Source organism: Jaculus jaculus, chromosome 10 (assembly GCF_020740685.1).
Source record: "Jaculus jaculus isolate mJacJac1 chromosome 10, mJacJac1.mat.Y.cur, whole genome shotgun sequence".
NCBI lineage: Eukaryota > Metazoa > Chordata > Mammalia > Rodentia > Dipodidae > Jaculus > Jaculus jaculus.
The window spans coordinates 67,989,943-68,006,853 of NC_059111.1; the positions used below are offsets into that span (position 1 = coordinate 67,989,943).

The 16,911-nt window shown below is 37.5% G+C and overlaps 1 protein-coding gene across 1 annotated transcript in view; it reads right to left on the bottom strand.

Annotated features, from left to right (window-relative positions):
• Positions 1–16,911, bottom strand: part of Col28a1 (collagen type XXVIII alpha 1 chain) — a 176,903-nt gene that overhangs the window by 129,178 nt on the left and 30,814 nt on the right. Inside the window, exon 11 of the mRNA XM_045160618.1 lies at positions 15,844–15,897. Coding sequence (XP_045016553.1) covers positions 15,844–15,897 — 54 coding nt within the window. The remainder of the gene's footprint in view (positions 1–15,843; positions 15,898–16,911) is intronic.

Here is a 16,911-nt window from a genome sequence, read left to right on the forward strand (position 1 = left end):
CCAGATGTATATGGTGCTGCATGTGTCTGGAGTTTGTTTGCAGTTGTTGGGGGCTTTGGGGGCCCAATCACTCCCTCTCTCTCTCTCTCTCTTAAATAAATAAGAATAAAATAAATGTGTAGATTCAATTGCTATTCACCAAGCCTTTGTTGACCAACCTGTTACAAGGCTTGGTGTTAATAAATATCTACTGAGAGCCTGGCATGGTGGCACATGCCTTTAATCCCAGCACTCACACTCGGGAGTTAGAGGTAGGAGTATCGCTGTGAGTTTGAGGCCACCCTGAGACTACATAACGAATTCCAGGTCAGCCTTGGATAGAGTGAGACCCTACCTCAAAAAACCTAAACAAATAAAATAAATAAATAAATGTCTACTGAAAAGCAACTTATCCCTACAACTGGGGATCCGTTTATGTAATTAGTAACATACATTATATGCACCCACAGTTTTCAGATGCTTACAATCTGACTGGAGAGATAAATACAAGCATGTGAGTTAGTGATAATAAAGATGTTCACAGAACATATAAGCCTCTGAGGTATGTTTAACTCTGCCTCAAGGAATTTTGAAAGTTTTATTATGATAGGGGAGATATTTGAGCTAAACAGAAAGGCAGAAATAATAGTTAGTGTTTTGTGAAAGGAAAGGGGAAAAGTGAAAGAAGAAGAGTGAATACAAGACATAAAATGAAGTGTGATGTGCACAGTAAGAAGCCTTGTGATCCCAAAATGTCAGGGATAATGTGAAAGTAAGATCACTGTCTGAAACAGCAGAGTCCAAAGGAAACATATAGTGAGCCAGAAAAATGACTTCAAATTTTCTATCATCCACATTAACTAAAGAGAAACAGGTGAATTATAGTTTAATAATAACAATTTTACAACAATTAGTATCCACGATAATATCATTGGAACATGTCACCCATATTTTTAAATCATTACTACTGACTTTGGCTTTCTCTATGTCAGTACTTTCTTTGAAGTCCAATGTGTTTCATATACTAACTACAGTCTCAATTTAGATGAACCACATTTCAGGTGCTCAGGAATCTGTGACTACCGTGAGGCTTCAGATTCAAGATACCAGAGCCTCAGGTCAGAACCACGGACAGTGCCAGCAGTTAAATGGGTGATGATGAAAGTCTACACAAACACGTCAGGGAAGCTCTTGGATGCTCTTACTTCCCTCTTTACTTTTTTTCCACCTTTCAGATCTTATTTTAAGTAGTGTAACTTGAAGGACAGTTCTCTGATTAGGTGAGATTCCTATTGTAGAAACTGCAATATTGATAAAACTATTTTCCTTTTCCTGAGCATTTTTACGTTTGCAATCTCACATTTCTAGTGTGTTAATGTGTTCTTCCCACCCCTGCTTTTAGATTTTGGTTCTCTTACATTTTCCTTTCACTCAACCATCCAGGCACTAAGCATTTACCAAGCATCAAGTAGCAAAGACTGTGCTATCTGTGGAAGGTGAACAAAACACAAAACCTGTTCTAAGTTGGTGGGGCAGGGAGGGAGGTGAGAGGTAGCAGTTTGGTAATTCTCTGGAGTTAAGTTTTCAATCAGAATCAACTGCACATAAATATATAACGATATCAAATACCTATTTCACAGTTCCTCATTCAAACTCACACAGACATAATTAACGAGACAAAATAAATCACAATAAACAATCTAAGTTTACACTTTAAGGAAAGTTCAGCTAAAGAAAACCCAACTCTCTCTGTGCCTTGCACTAACACTAACTAAAAGTATGTCCTTCTCTCTAAGATAATAATAATGGATTCACTATCCAATTCATTGAAACTTCAAACTGTTGAAGGACAGAAACTTACCCTTTATTGGGAAATATAATACTAAACAATTTAATCATTTCCTGGGCTCCTCTCAACACTAGAAAGGAGTTTTAACAACTTCTGTAAGTCAGTTCTCAGATTTGAGTGGCACCAACTTTAATATGTCAAATATTCTGGCAAATGGGAAAAAAAGTGACCATAAAGTATTTCCAAAGTAGAAAATTGTTGAAAATGTAATGAGGTTACATTTCAGCTGAAGCTGAACAATGAGAATATATGGAGGCCTAAAGAAAAAAGTCAAGAAAGGACATTTTTGGAGAGGCCAGTAAGAAAGAAGTAAGGAACAGAAAGTTAATATTTATCAAGTACTTGTTGAATCATTCTCCATTTTTAGTTCCTAATTTCTCTTGCTTTAGATGAAATTTCATGTAACAAGAGAACACAAGACTTGCTTTTGGGAAACATATCAACATAGTCTATGGTCTATGGTCATAGTTTATGGTCTATGGTAGCATAAAATGAAGAAGATTATCAAAAGACTCAACTGCTTAATTTACCAAGATGGGCACAAGACTGCTCAGTGGAAAAAACTCATGTCTGGTACTGGAAACCAAGTCAGAATCCCAGGATCATGAAACCCAGACTTTAGGTAGAAGTCACCACTATTCTCTGGAGAAAACGAGTGGGCTTGCATACCAAAAATCTCTCAAAACAGCTTTACATACCCTCTTTAGTCCAAATTGCTCTCACTCTTGGTTGGAGAATATGTTTTATTTTACAGATGGTAGAGAAAAGGAAGAGAGCTCAGATCCATCAATAAGACAAAAAGATAGCTGATTGCTCACCACAAGACATGCCAACTCTACCATTTCTTCCAGGGACCAGGAAGCAATGTCATGAATACTGCTCTTAATACTACCCTGACAACCAGCCCCAGGGTGATGGTGACATGATGATTACTCAAAACCTATCGAAGCAGAAATCCAGAGGCTACAAAGAACTACAGCTAAAACAGAGTGCCAACAGGCAAACTGGCGGTGGCCATGCAGCTGCATCGGTAGGCTCTGGAGTATGAAGCTAATGGGACTCTGTCATGCAAAGCTGTGGAATCCAAGACTTCCCTGGACAAAGCCAGGAGGTATTTCAGTGACCTCCTAGAATGCCTGCTGCCTGACAGTTTGCACTACTGTTTTTTCTTTCTTGGAATTTTTTGGGATTATTATAAGTATGCTGTTGCTTAGTTTTGCTTTCATTCTCCCCTTTTCAGTAGTAATAGGGAATCCAATTCAGATATGTTTATATAGTCACCTATGATTAAGCAGGAAAAGAATGTTTCTATAGCAATTTCTGAGGCTGTAATGTTTAAACAGGTAAACAGATTATGAATCCTGAAACTATGACTAGTTTAAATGAACAAAGTTTCTTAACATCACAAATGTATATTTTACCTAAAGAGACATGTTCCTTACAATGCTACATGCCTTACCAATTGTTCCCAAGAAATATTACGTACAAGAAAATTCTTGTTGTTGAGGTGATTACAGGAATTAATAGGAACATTTCCTGAGCCTACAGATGACTTACTAAAAAAGGACCTTAGAAATGCTAGGGAGCAAAAGTAAACATCTTTCAAATAATCAGGTTGGACCCACATAAGGAAGTAAAACAGAATATGTAACTTTCAAAATTAACAACAGAGTTTGGTGGACCACTGGTTGGATAGATCAACCTTTACCATATACAGGGGCATACATTAATGGAAAAAAGAAGGCATGGGAAGATGAGAAAAGAATTAAATATGAAAATCTTCCTTTTATGGAGAAACTTGCATCATTCAGGACCAAACTGTAAAATGGAATAGCAAAATAAAGTCATAGATACAATTACATCAGTACTGGATAAGAAATAGAGAGATGCACTATTTAGGCCACAAGATAAAATCATGTAGAGTGGCCAACACAGCCCTTTCTGAAGTAAAAAATGTCTATCACCTTATAACCATAAGAGCTACCTGCCAGGGGTCTTGTTTGGTTTCCATTAGCCTGGGTAAGATACTAACCAGCTTACAATCTTTGACTTTCTTGCTTAAGATGTCATTTATCAAAATGTCTATGGGGTAAGAGGTTCATGAGTAAAGCAGAAGCAGGGGAAACCAAAGAGAATATTTTGCAGGATTTCTTAGAGAATAGAAGTTACATGAATAAGTTGCTATGCCTGGCTTGCAAAAAAATAATGTATTGTAAAAGTATAAATAAAGAAGTAGAGCTTTGTCCTGCGTCAAGGGTGCTTCATCTGAATCACTGGTCCAAATTATTTCCTCACAATGCTGACTCCACTCATACCCTCTGAGTTATCGAACCTTGCTGAGGCTGGACCTTGGCAGCCAACCATGGCTTAGAGAACATTGCGGAAGAGGGGGGCAGAAAGATTGTAAGAGCTACAGAGCAGATAGCTGAGGCATGGTACCCCTGTTACCATATAGGGAATGACTGAGGCATTCATGACTCCACAGTGATTATCATAACCCTACTGAGGAGGGGTCCCAGGATAACAGGAGTCAGGGTGAGGGAATAAAAGAGTATAACCTGTTATAATATATGTATATATGTGCATATATACATAGGAATTTTTTAAATTACATGTGGCATTCATTGTGAGATATGTGTTGCATAGAGTGTTTTACATATATTGACTCTTTGCATGCTCAAAATAACTTTTATTAACCTGCAATATGTGTGACAAAACAGAAAAGTAAATTTACATGCCGTATCACACAGCCCACAAGTCTAGCTTTAGAGATATGAAGTGAGGTCTCTCAACTACTTGTTAAAATGCCTCTCTAAACTTTCCAATTCTTTTGTTAACTTTTTTCATAATTCATTTGATTTCAACCTAAGTTCTTATCTTGTTATAGGATAAAATACCCATCTATAGTCTATCCATAATTGAAGTGCTTACTTATGAAGACAGAGAAATATAATAAATGGGATATAAGCCAAAAGGAAACATCACTTGCAGATGCTGGCATGCCTTTCCAAGGTACATACCATGTATAGCACCAATTTTATCACTGTGTCAATGATAAATTTAATACAAATAACTGGTAATAAATACTATGATGATGCAATGTAACTTCACATGTGAACTGGTAACTGAAAAACTGTACTGAATGTGGAACCATCATATCCAATCTCCAATTAAAATATTTTTCATATATACATATATATATATTGGTTGGTTGGTTGTTTTTTGAGGTAGGGTCTCACTCTAGCACAGGCTGACCTGAAATTCACTATGTAATCTCAAGGTGGTTTCGAACTCATAGCAATCCAACTACCTCTGCCTCCCAAGTGCTGGGATTAAAGGAATGTGCCACTATGTCTGGCTAGTTTTTCTACATATTTTTTAAAGATTTCTTTTTATTTATTTATTTGAGTCAGAGAAAGGGAGGGTGAGATAGAGAGAGAGAATGGATGTGCCAGGACCTCTAGCCACTGTAAACAAACTCCAGACACATGCACCACCATGTGCATCTGGTTTATGTGGAACCTGGGGAATTGAACCTGGGTCCTTAGACTTTGCAAACATGTGCCTTAACCACTAATCAACCTTTCCAGCCCAGTTTTTCTTATGTTTTTTTTTTTTTTGAGACATGTTCTCATGTATCCCAGGCTGGCCTTAACATGGCTATATAGCTGGGGATGACCTTGAACTTCTGATCCTCCTGCCTCCACCTCCTGAGTGCTAGGATTCCAGGTGTATACCAACACACATGATTAGTGAGAAATCATAATTTTTTACATAATATCATAAATATAATTACTGAGTTTATATTCCAGTTCAATTTTAACCTCCATAGAGGATTATTGGGAAAACAAAATTCTCCCTGAGGTGGTGAGTCATAATTTCCCAAGTATTTTAAGAGATCATAATACCCTGTCACTTGAAAAAAAGGAAGCAACTGGCCTGAGTTCCAAGCCAGCCTGCCTCAAGACAAAAACAAACACCTACCTTAGTTACCCTAATAAAATCATTTCCAAAAGTGTTAAAAATATTGATAAAGATTATACCCCAAAGAGTTATCATGTTTTGTCTGTATTCATAGGCTTATACCTTTAAAAAATGTATTTCCTAAATTTTGATAACAAAAGATATCTTAAATCAATGGCCTATATAAAAATTATAGGTAGAAAAAAATTATAGGTAGATACACAGGTATTATAAGACAAGGCTGGTTGTCAGGTAGAGAGTGTTGGTGACATAAATAATAAGGAGAAAAATGACACAATGAAATTCGAGGGAAAATGGTTGAACCTGGAACAGATCATTCTCAGTGAACTTACCCAATCACAGAAAGAAAAAAAAAAATCACCACATAGTCTCACTTATCTACAGCACCTACCCTGAATCTACACAAGATAACTTACATACCCAGAAAGCATCTCATGGACTAGACACTAGGATAGATGGGGAGGGAGGGAAGGGCATCGAAGGGGTGGGAAACACAAATCTAGACCCAAACAGCAATGGTACCATAAAATTCTACTTCCTAAAAGGCAGACCAAATGGCTGAACCTTTACCAGGCCCTTACAGGGAACACCTGAACCATAAGACACTGGAGAGGGTAGGATTAAGGCTAATCTTAATCCTCTACATCTTCTCTCTCTCCCTTTCACTCTCCCTCTCCCTCTCCCTCTCCCTCTCCCTCTCCCTCTCCCTCTCCCTCTCCCTCTCCCTCTCCCTCTCCCTCTCCCTCTGTCTCTCTCTCTCTCTCTCTCTCTCTCTCTCTCTCTCTTTCTCTTCTCTCTAACTCTTGTATATTAGTTATCTTTTTCTTCAATCACTATAATTTATATCCTCCTGTTAGGTACAATAGGTTGCGATAGCTTGCCAAAGCTTTATAAATTTTAAGTCATAAGTAAAACATAAAATTGTTTTATGCTAATAAAAATTCCTACTATAAATAAAATTAATTGCTAGCCAAGATTAAGCTAAAAACATTGATTGTCAAATAGTTTCTTCTCTCAAAACAGATTTGTCACAGACTATATTAGAACTTAGCTGATTTGGCTCAATAATGATCAGAATCTGCTCTATTATATATAAAGCAACTGTCTTGTTTCTGACATCTCAAGTCCAGTACTTATAACAAAAGTCACTCTTAAGACATATTCCCACCAGGCATGGTGGCACATGCCTTTAATCCCAGCACTTGGGAGGTAGAAGTAGGAGGATTGCCATGAGTTTGAGGCCACCCTGAGACTACATAGTGAATTTCAGGTTAGCCTGAGCTAGAGTGAGACCCTACTTTGAATTAAAAAAAAAGACATATTCCCTGCTTTAGGCTGCAGTCTCATGCTCAAACAATGGTCCTCATCTAAAAAAAAATAATAATAATTTCAAGCTCTGTGGTTCTGTATGCAATATTCCATGGGTAATTGGTACCCACACAAATATCTGGACTAATCAAAGATGTTTTCAAAGTCAGGTGCCAAGACTTTATGCTGTCTTATTTGCCTTTTTGCTGACAATTTCTGTGTTCCGTTGAATGTGTCCCAAGGCCTAGACGTCCACAAGAGGGATAACCCTAAAGGTCCCCAGTTTGCATTGTGCTCAATTCTCACTAACTCCTTACTTTTATTCTTTCTCTCCAACATTTTCTTCGAAGACTGTCTTCTTGAACTCCATCAATACACTTATATAATATTACATAATATTATGTAAGAATTTAATAGTGAAAAAAATCAAAATTCATTTGGTTGCAAACTGAATTTTTATATTTGTTCTAGTATGAAAATACACATCTACAGTCTATCCATAATTGAAGAGCTCACTTATAAAGACTGAGAAATATAATAAATGAGATATAAGCCAAGAGGAAACATCACTTACAGACATTGTCATGCCTTTTCAGGTATAGACCATCTATAGTACTAGTTTTGTCACTAAGTCAATGATAAAGTTAATACAAATAACTAGTAATAAAATACTGTGATGATACAATGTAACTTTACATGTGAACTGGTAACTAACAAACTCGACTCAAGGTACAACCAGCATTTCCAATCCCCAATTAAAATAGGATTTTTATGTTTTTGGAAACAATTAAAATGGTTTTTTACATTTTTGGAGACAGGTTCTCATACATCCCAGCTGGCCCTGACCTGGCTACAAAGCTAAGGATGACCTTGAACTTCTGATTCCTCCTGCCTCCACCTCCTGAGTGCTAGGATTCCAGGTTTGTACCAACATGCCTGGTTGATGAGAAGCTAGGTTTCATACATGTTAGGCAAACACTACCAACTGAGCTCCATCCCTTAGAATATATTTTATCATTTACTTAACTGCAGTAGTCTACCTCCTTGGGTTTTTTGAAGAAACAAATACTCTATATGAGCAAAAAATTGGTGAAGAATATAATGAAAATTACAGCATTCTGATAGATTTTTAGCACCTCTTAAATTTCTTTCTAAAGAGCAATTAGGTTTAGCAACATGAATGTGACAGTACTTGGCCATGTCTCTCTTATAAAAATGACAATTTCTATGATGCAAACTAAAGGGAAAGTTATCCTCCATCATATGTAATAAAAGCTAAGAAACTGTGTGTTGATTTCCCTAAAAAGAAAAACTAGCAGAAGCCTACCAGGACAGTTTTTGAAAATTGTGTCTCTGGTATAGTTTGCTTCTGGAAAATATTCAGGTTGGATGCTATCCATTAATCTGACAAGAGCACTGATTTATGAAAGGAAATGATTGCCTTGACAGTGTGATATGTTTCTTATAAATTGCCCTTGGAAGCTGAAAGGAGGAGAAAATGAAAAGATATGTTTCACAGACACAGAGTTTGCTGAGATGATGGAAAGTTTGAAGTATAATGGGAATGCTTATATAACATCATTAGTACATTTAATATCAATGAATTGCACACTCTCAAATGGTTCAAATTATATTATATTATATTTACATTTTTAAAAATGCCTTAACCTTGGTATGAACTTAATTTTACCATTGCAAAGTTGCTATTACAACTACTTGAAATAATTAATGTGATTGGTATAATTACAAATGAATGGCATTCCCCTGACGACACAGCTGGTTCTATTTCCTCTTAGTACCCAGTTTGACTGAGCATATGGGTCATATACAGAAACTTTGTGAGAAATGTTGACATATTTTTGGTTCCTTGGGTCATGAGAGTTTTGTCAATCTGTATACATGTCTATACACATATACACACATGCATGAGCACAGTCTACTCCAGCTGGTGGAAACATATGCATCAGATTTTGGAATGGAAACTAACCACCTTGAAGCTATCAGCTGACATCCCACATACTCTGGCAGTCACTCAGGTCATCATTCTCAGTCACCTCATGTGACATGCACTAATAAGCATGTTTAGAGACCTGCTAGGCAGATTCACATATAAGTCAAAGCCCTTTCCAGGGGACTTTCCAGATTACTAACATTCCTCTCCCTTTAATTAGGCTCAGAACAGAAATAGCATTTAGAGTTTGACATCTCTGAAGGAAACCCCTTCTACACAGTCTATGATAGTTACTCAACAGAAATCAAGGGGTGTTGAGCTCCATCTGTGAAGTTGTGGGGAGGTCATTATCCATGCTAGGATAAAACTTTTTAATGCCATATCTTCTTGGAGTCTCCACACTCCTCTAAGTAGCCCCTCGGCTATGCTTTGTAAGGATGCCCAATAAATTCATTGGTTAACCAAGTTTAACATTGGTGGAATTGGCCTTTAATCTGTCAGGGGTATCTTGTCTGAGGGAACAAGTACTTGTTGGCTTCTTAACAGAAAAGAGTTCATGCAACAATATTATAGAAAACATGACATTATAAGTCATACACATAAAACTATATTAAAATGTTCCAAGGACAATGGCAAAATCTTGTCTGAAGATAAGTTAACATATGATACAACTGCATCATTTTATATGGTCTTAGGATTGCTATGTGGTACTTACTCCTAGGGAAAGTGTCAGAGGCAACTCTTGTTCTCTTTTTGCCTCTCAGGAACACAAAGAGAGTCTTGAAAGTTGTAGATTTGCATGACATTTGAGAAGAAAATGTCCCTCAGAAATAAACTCAGAAAGACATTAAGAAATGGCAAGAATGACCTAATATAGGTTTGGCCCACCCAGTTTTACACTGTACTTACTTTTAAGAATTAATCATTAATTTGAATTAATTAATTAATTAATTAATCATTAATTTGAAAGGCCTTTCAATCTTGACTCATTCTATCCCGGGAGGCCTCTTTAATAGCACTTCTCAAGCCACCACAGCAGCCCATGGAGGTTGGCAGTGCTGGGTTCCTAGGGACTCAAGTCTCTCCTGGGCAAAAATTTCAGTTTGATCCTAAGAATAAGGCTTCTCAGGCACTTGTGTGATCATATTTATAATTATTTCAAAACTATTGGGATGTTCTGAGTAGCACAACATGGCTTTTCTGCATGGTAAAAGCTGAGGTGGCCTTGGAGCCAAGGCTTTATACTGAGAAACTCCATGTTTTGTTGCTGAGGCAACAAGGGCATTCAGGGCAGGACAGGAGCTAGCTTCCATGTGGAAATTATTAATGACAAAAATGACTTGTGAAACTGGGCCAGAGGCACATTTTTCCTTGACTTAACACATGCTATTTTTTCTTTTGTTCTCTAGCCACCTTTTCTGAAAGAAAAGAAATCCTTTGATGAAGAAAATCTAACCCTTTTAAGCAATAGAAAGCAATTATAGTTCATGAAAGAAACCATTCATAAATTCAAAAATATAGACCCTATCTAGAAACTTTCATGGAATTTTTACAAATGTTACAAGTCCAAGGTTTCTATTTTAAGGTCTCTTAAGAAATACTTGAACATGAACAATTAGAACAATTAGAACTATTTTCTTTTCCCCCAAGTGATTTTCTTCCTTCTTTCCTACACTTTCAGATGAAGATTAAAGCCAAGTAGAAATGCACTTTTCAACAAAATGCTGCTCACAGCCAGAAGATGCTAGAAGAGGAAATGCATATAATTGCCACACTGTCTGGAATAAATGTATGTTCTTAGGCTGAATACTGTGGAAATTCAGCACTTTTTCCCAAAAGGGTAAGTAGCCTATCATGGCAAAGAAAACTTCTGGATTTCAACCCAGATTCTGACCTTTTCTGGCTCTGTAGTGTCAGCCCCATTGATTGAACTCTCTGTGCTTCAGAAGCCTGCTTTGCACAATGGTGATTAGAAATAGATCGTGCCTCAAAAGGCAGTGTTGGCATTCATGTACCAACAACTATACTTGTCACATAGGAAATATATAGTAAATGTTGCCTATGATTATAGATGCTTGAAAATAATCTTTCCTGTGCCAAATACAAAACACAGAATGCCTGAATTTTAGGAAAATTTGACACAAATTGTACAATGGTTTCTTAACAATTTTTTTCAATAAATGAGAAGAAAAAAGCCACTATTCATTATAGCATTATTTTCAGATTGAATAACAGAACAATTCATTACATCTTCAAAATTTAGAAACACATTTCCATAGGCAACATAGAATTGTTCCCCAAACCTGACTCTACATACTAATAAGTTTATAAAATTCTAAAAGTTAATCAATGATCAATATAACATGAACTCTTGCTCCAAAGAAGTAGAAATTACACAGAAATTATTAGTAATCTCAAAACAAGAATTTAAAATTCATTAAGTTCTTAGCCTTAAAACAGAAATATAGCTTAGAAAGGGACAGGAAAGGTCATTCCCTCCGCACTGCTTCTTAGCAATCCCAAGAATCCCCTAGAAAAGCTTTGTGAGTATGTGTGTAAAAGTATGTGGCCAGGCATGGTGGCAAATGCCTTTAATCCCAGCACTTGGGAGGCAGAGATAATAGGGTCATTGTGAGTTCAAGGCCACCCTGAGACTGCATAGTGAAGTCCAGGTCAGCCCGGGGCTAGAATGAGAACCTACCTTGAAAAACCACAAAAAATGAACAGTGTGTATGTGTGTAAATATGTGTGTATGTATATGTGTGTATGTATATGTGTGTATGTGTATAAGTATATGTACATGCACATATGTATGTGCATGTGTGTATATGTATTTGTGTATATGCTTGTATGAATGTGTGTGCATGTATGCATGTATATGTTTGTGCCTATGTTTGTGTTTGCATATGTGTATATGTGTGTAAGTGTATTGTGTATGTGTATATATGTATATTCATGCATGTGTATTTTTGTGTGTATGGGTATATATTTTTGTGTGTATGCATGTGTATCTGTGTACATGTTGTGTGTATATATGCATGTGTGTATGTGTGAGCACATGTGTGTATATATGTGAATGCATGTGTGTATATTTGTGTATATGTTTTTGTGTATATGTATATATGTGTGTGTATGTTGATGAAGATTCAATTCAGGGCCTCATATATGCTACAGACATGATCTCCCACTGAGCTACAGCTACAGCTCTCTTTATTGCTTTTTTAAAATTTATCAATTAAAGATGTCTCAGGATGGAGAGTTGGCTTAGCAGTTAAAGTGCTTGCCTGAAAAACATAAGGACCTATGTTCAATTCCCTAATACCCACAAAACCCAGATGCAAAAGGTAGCGCATGAGTCTGGAGTTCGTTTGCAGTCACTAGAGGTCCTGCTATGCCCAGTCTCTTTCTATCTGTTTCTCATTCTCTGTCTATCTCTCTAATAATGGTACCAGCACAAGGGTGAAGGAGATCAACACAGAGAATAATCAACTACTACCAAATCAGATATCCAGAGACACAAAGGCTCCCAACATTCATCACTGACCAGACCTAAAATGAACCCAACATGGCTTAGGGAAATTTTGCAGAAGAGGGAGCAGAAAGAATGTCAGAGCCACACGTTGGGACATGATATGCAGAGATATTTCCTCCTACCCATAACTGAGGGCTAATTCCACAATGCATGGCCCATATACCTCAACAAGGAGGGGCCAGAGGGAGAGGGAATGACATGGAAGACACTAACAATGGTACCAACTTGACTGTATTCACTGAATACAAAACTAATTAATAAAAAAATAAAATATTACAAAAATAAGTCTTACTGAGTTGAGCAGGCTAAACTTGAACCTGTGGTCCTCCTGCCTCAGCTTCCCAACTAGCTGGTTTTATAGACTTATACCAACAAGCCCAGCTGACATTGATTCTTTCAATTGGCAATGAATTGTATGTATTCTTTGACTGTGAATTTTGTGATTGAAACCTAAGCTTTAGTTTTAAGGAAGAAAGAAGGGAAGAAGGAGGAAGAAGAAATAGAAGGAAGGGAGGGAGGGAGGGAGGGAGGGAGGGAGGGAGGGAGGGAGAGAGGGAGAGAGGGAGAGAGGGAGAGAGGGAGAGAGGGAGAGAGGGAGAGAGGGAGAGAGGGAGAGAGGGAGAGAGGGAGAGAGGGAGAGAGGGAGAGAGGGAGAAAGGAAAGAAGGAAGGAAGGAAGGAAGGAAGGAAGGAAGGAAGGAAGGAAGGAAGGAAGGAAGGAAGGAAAACTTTAGTGGTAATTTTATGTTATGTATATTCTACTGAAGCAATTGCCTGCCATCATACACCACCATAACTGGCTAAAACTGTTATATTTAAAATGTTCTTGAGAAACTGATGAAATCTTCAAATACTTTTGGAAAAATGACTCCTTTTATGAATATGTAATCAAAGTCAAACATAGCCCTATTATGTCAAAAATTATTGTAGAGCTGGGAGAGATGGCTTAGTGGTTAAGGCACTTGCCTACAAAACCTAAGGACCCATGTTCCACTCCCTAGATCCCACACACAAGCCAGACACACAAGGTGATGCACGCATAAGGTTACACATGCCCATGTGTCTGGAATTTTATTACAGTGGCTAGAGGCCCTGGCATGCCAAGTCTCTCTCATTTGCTCTTGTTCTCTCTGACTTTAAAAAATAAAGTCAGAAATAGAGAGATGGCTTAGTGGTTAAGGTACTTTCCTGCAAAGCCTAAGGACCCAGGTTCAATTCCCCGGGCCCCACATAAGCCAGATGCACAAGGTGGTACATGTGTCTGGAGTTTGTTTGCAGTGGCTAGAGGCCCTGGTGTGTCCATTCCCCCCACCACCCCTCTCTCTCTCTCTCTCAAATAAAAATAATTTTTTAAAAAAAGCTAGTCTGTTGGGCTTGCCTCAAAAAACAATGATTGTAATCATCCCACTCCCCCAAAACTATGTGTTTCAGTATTTATTACAAATCAATTTATTATTGGAATTAAAAGCTAAATTTTGTTGAATTAATTTGTTTCTTTTTAAAAAACTGAAGATATAAAGAAAAGTGATCATGCAATATCAGCTTTTGATGGGTCTGTCCCTATCTACCACTCCACAGCCATCTTCACTCAAAGCTACATGCACTGCTCACCTCCTCAGTGCCAGGTGGAGCTGACTGCCCAGGCTGTGCCTCTGCCTCAGATGAGACATTATCTACAGGTTTTCTTTCCCCTTTCCAAAATGAAAACAGTGGTTCAGCATGACCTCTCCCATCCTTATTGCTCAAACCTTCTATCATTTTATCACTAAGGTAAACTTCTGCCCTGGTCCTAGACCTTAAACCTTTGTTTCACAATTGTAAAAGTTATCATTTTGGTTAGCCAGTGGTTTCTAGAAAATGTATGCACTGTCAAAATATATTTTTCTTGTTAAAGGATTTTACCTACAGCCAAAGCAATTTTATGAAAACTAGTCAGTGTTCAATAGAGCCATTTCTTTCCCCCAGAGAGAATTAATCATAGGCAAGGACTGGAAAAGACATCTCCCCAGATGAAGCTTAAGCAGGATCTTGCTGAGAAGCCCATTCTATTTTAATTTGCCAATTAAAAGTGGCCTGGGAAATCTCAGTGTCATTATCTCATTAAAAATACATGCTTGTCACTCCCTTTCTCTCTCTAGAAAATTAACACTTACGTAGCCCAACTGTTCCCCACAGCCTAAATTTAACATCATCTTCAAAAGGTTGGCTTTATCTGGGACATTGGAGGGTGACATCTTCCACAGTAACTTCCAAAGATTACACACAACCCCTGTCATGGAAGTCAACACCATTCATGGATATTTACTATGTTAGATTTACTGAGCATTGTAAAAAGATAGCTATGGGTAAATCAGTGGCCACATTCATTGGGAGAGTTTTATGGCCTGGTCTATAACAGCATCTTTGGGTTCTATTTGGCTCTTTGTCCACCCCTCCCCCTCTGGCTTGCTCAGTTTTCTGGGGAACCATGCTTTGAGCATGGCACTGAAAGCTGAGATTGCTTAATTTCTGTTGATATGGATTACACATTCCACCCCTAATAAGCTTTATGTTGAGATGGTTTTGTATGAGGCAAACAGAGTGATTTACACTGTATTACCCGGTGCTGCTTTTTAGCTTCTAGTGAACGATGAATGTCTAAAGATTGAAACACAGCAAAGATTCTATGTAATGGTTTATTTTTAACAAAATGCCCACTTGAATACTAAAGCAGTAAATGATAAAATTTGTCACTGCCTTCCTACATATTTTGTTTATGTGTATGGAATGTGTGGGTGTGTGTGTGTGTGTACTGTAGGCATATGTATGTGCCTTTATGGTGCTCTATGCATCTGTTTGTGGTGATTGGAGCAGAACAACAGCTGTCCCACTCCATTGCTCTTCCACCTGTTCATTTGAGCTACAGTCTCTTACTGATACCAGTGCTTGCTGCTTTCCACAAGCCCAGGGGGAGGGGGAACTCACTGGTCTCTGCTCCCATGAGTTTTGGAGCTTTGAACTCAGGAGGTTTCAAGACACCTCAAGCCCCCATGTTTGTACAGGAAGCACACTTAACAGGTGAGCCATCTCTACAGCCATTCCTACTAATTCTTGAACTTTATTCTATGCATATAGCCACAGTTTATTCAGAAGTTCCAAAGGTACTTTCTCAAAGAATCCATGGATTCCTGCCTAGTAAAAACACACAGTAGTATAAATAGGGAAAGGTGCTCAGCTTGCCTTGACCATCTGGGAAAATTACCTTGTTGCCTTGAGAACCCTTTGGGCCTGGATCTCCTGGAGGTCCACTAATGCCCTGCTCCAAGATGAAAACCAAGAATTAGTTTCTGTAAAAAAAAAAAGGCCAACCAAGGATACACAATTCTTTAGGTGCCTAAGGATCCAGAAGTTAACAGGTAACTATATAGCTTAGAGCTACTTTGACATCACATCCAAATGAGAGCCTGAACATCATAAAATTCTTTGAGTCAAGTAAACAGCTTCTAAGATAGCACTTGTGCTGAGAGCAAGTATTTTTTAATGAGGTGTTTGTTTTCTAAACCTGTGTTTACAACCTCCTTCCTGAATTGGACTCCCTTCTTAAAAAGATTTTGCCTATTAAACATCTTTTTAATATCTAAGACAGTTAGTTGAAAGTTATAATTTCAATGAGCCTATGATAGCCAGTTACTGCCTTGCTCTGAAAATTCCAAGCCAAAGCAAAAATGTTGGTTAACTAGATATAGTCTAGGGAGTTGGTTAGCATATTTGTTGGAGAGGAAGGTGTTTAAGGTGGTTGTGGTGTTGATTGGCTTTATTTTTAAGGGTATTAAGGATCAAGTCCAAGGTCTTGTATATGCTACAAAAGCATTGAGCTACATCTTCAGCCCTTCGGGAGACTTTTTGAAATAAGGAAATTAATTTTTCATAAACATCCATTGTAACTTTAGGAGAGACTAGTTACTAGACTGGAAAATTTGATTCTGCAGTCTATGGGATATATCTAAGTTAAATAAATGCCTTTGGTGATTAATCTATATTTTAGAGTATTAACTATTTGTAGTAATAGAAAATTATAAGTATAATTTAGATAAAATATATAGCATAATTATGGTAACAAAGCAAAAAATAGTTATATAATTATCTTAATACCTTGACTTTCTCATATTTTTTTCTATCCTTAACTATTGACCAGACAAACTTATTAAGTACACTTATCAGTTACATATTAGTTTATCTATCTTTAAGGAGCACGAGTTTATCAAAACATTAACATAGTGGTTTCCAAACATGGTTGCACCCTGGAATCATTTGGAGATCTTTAACAATA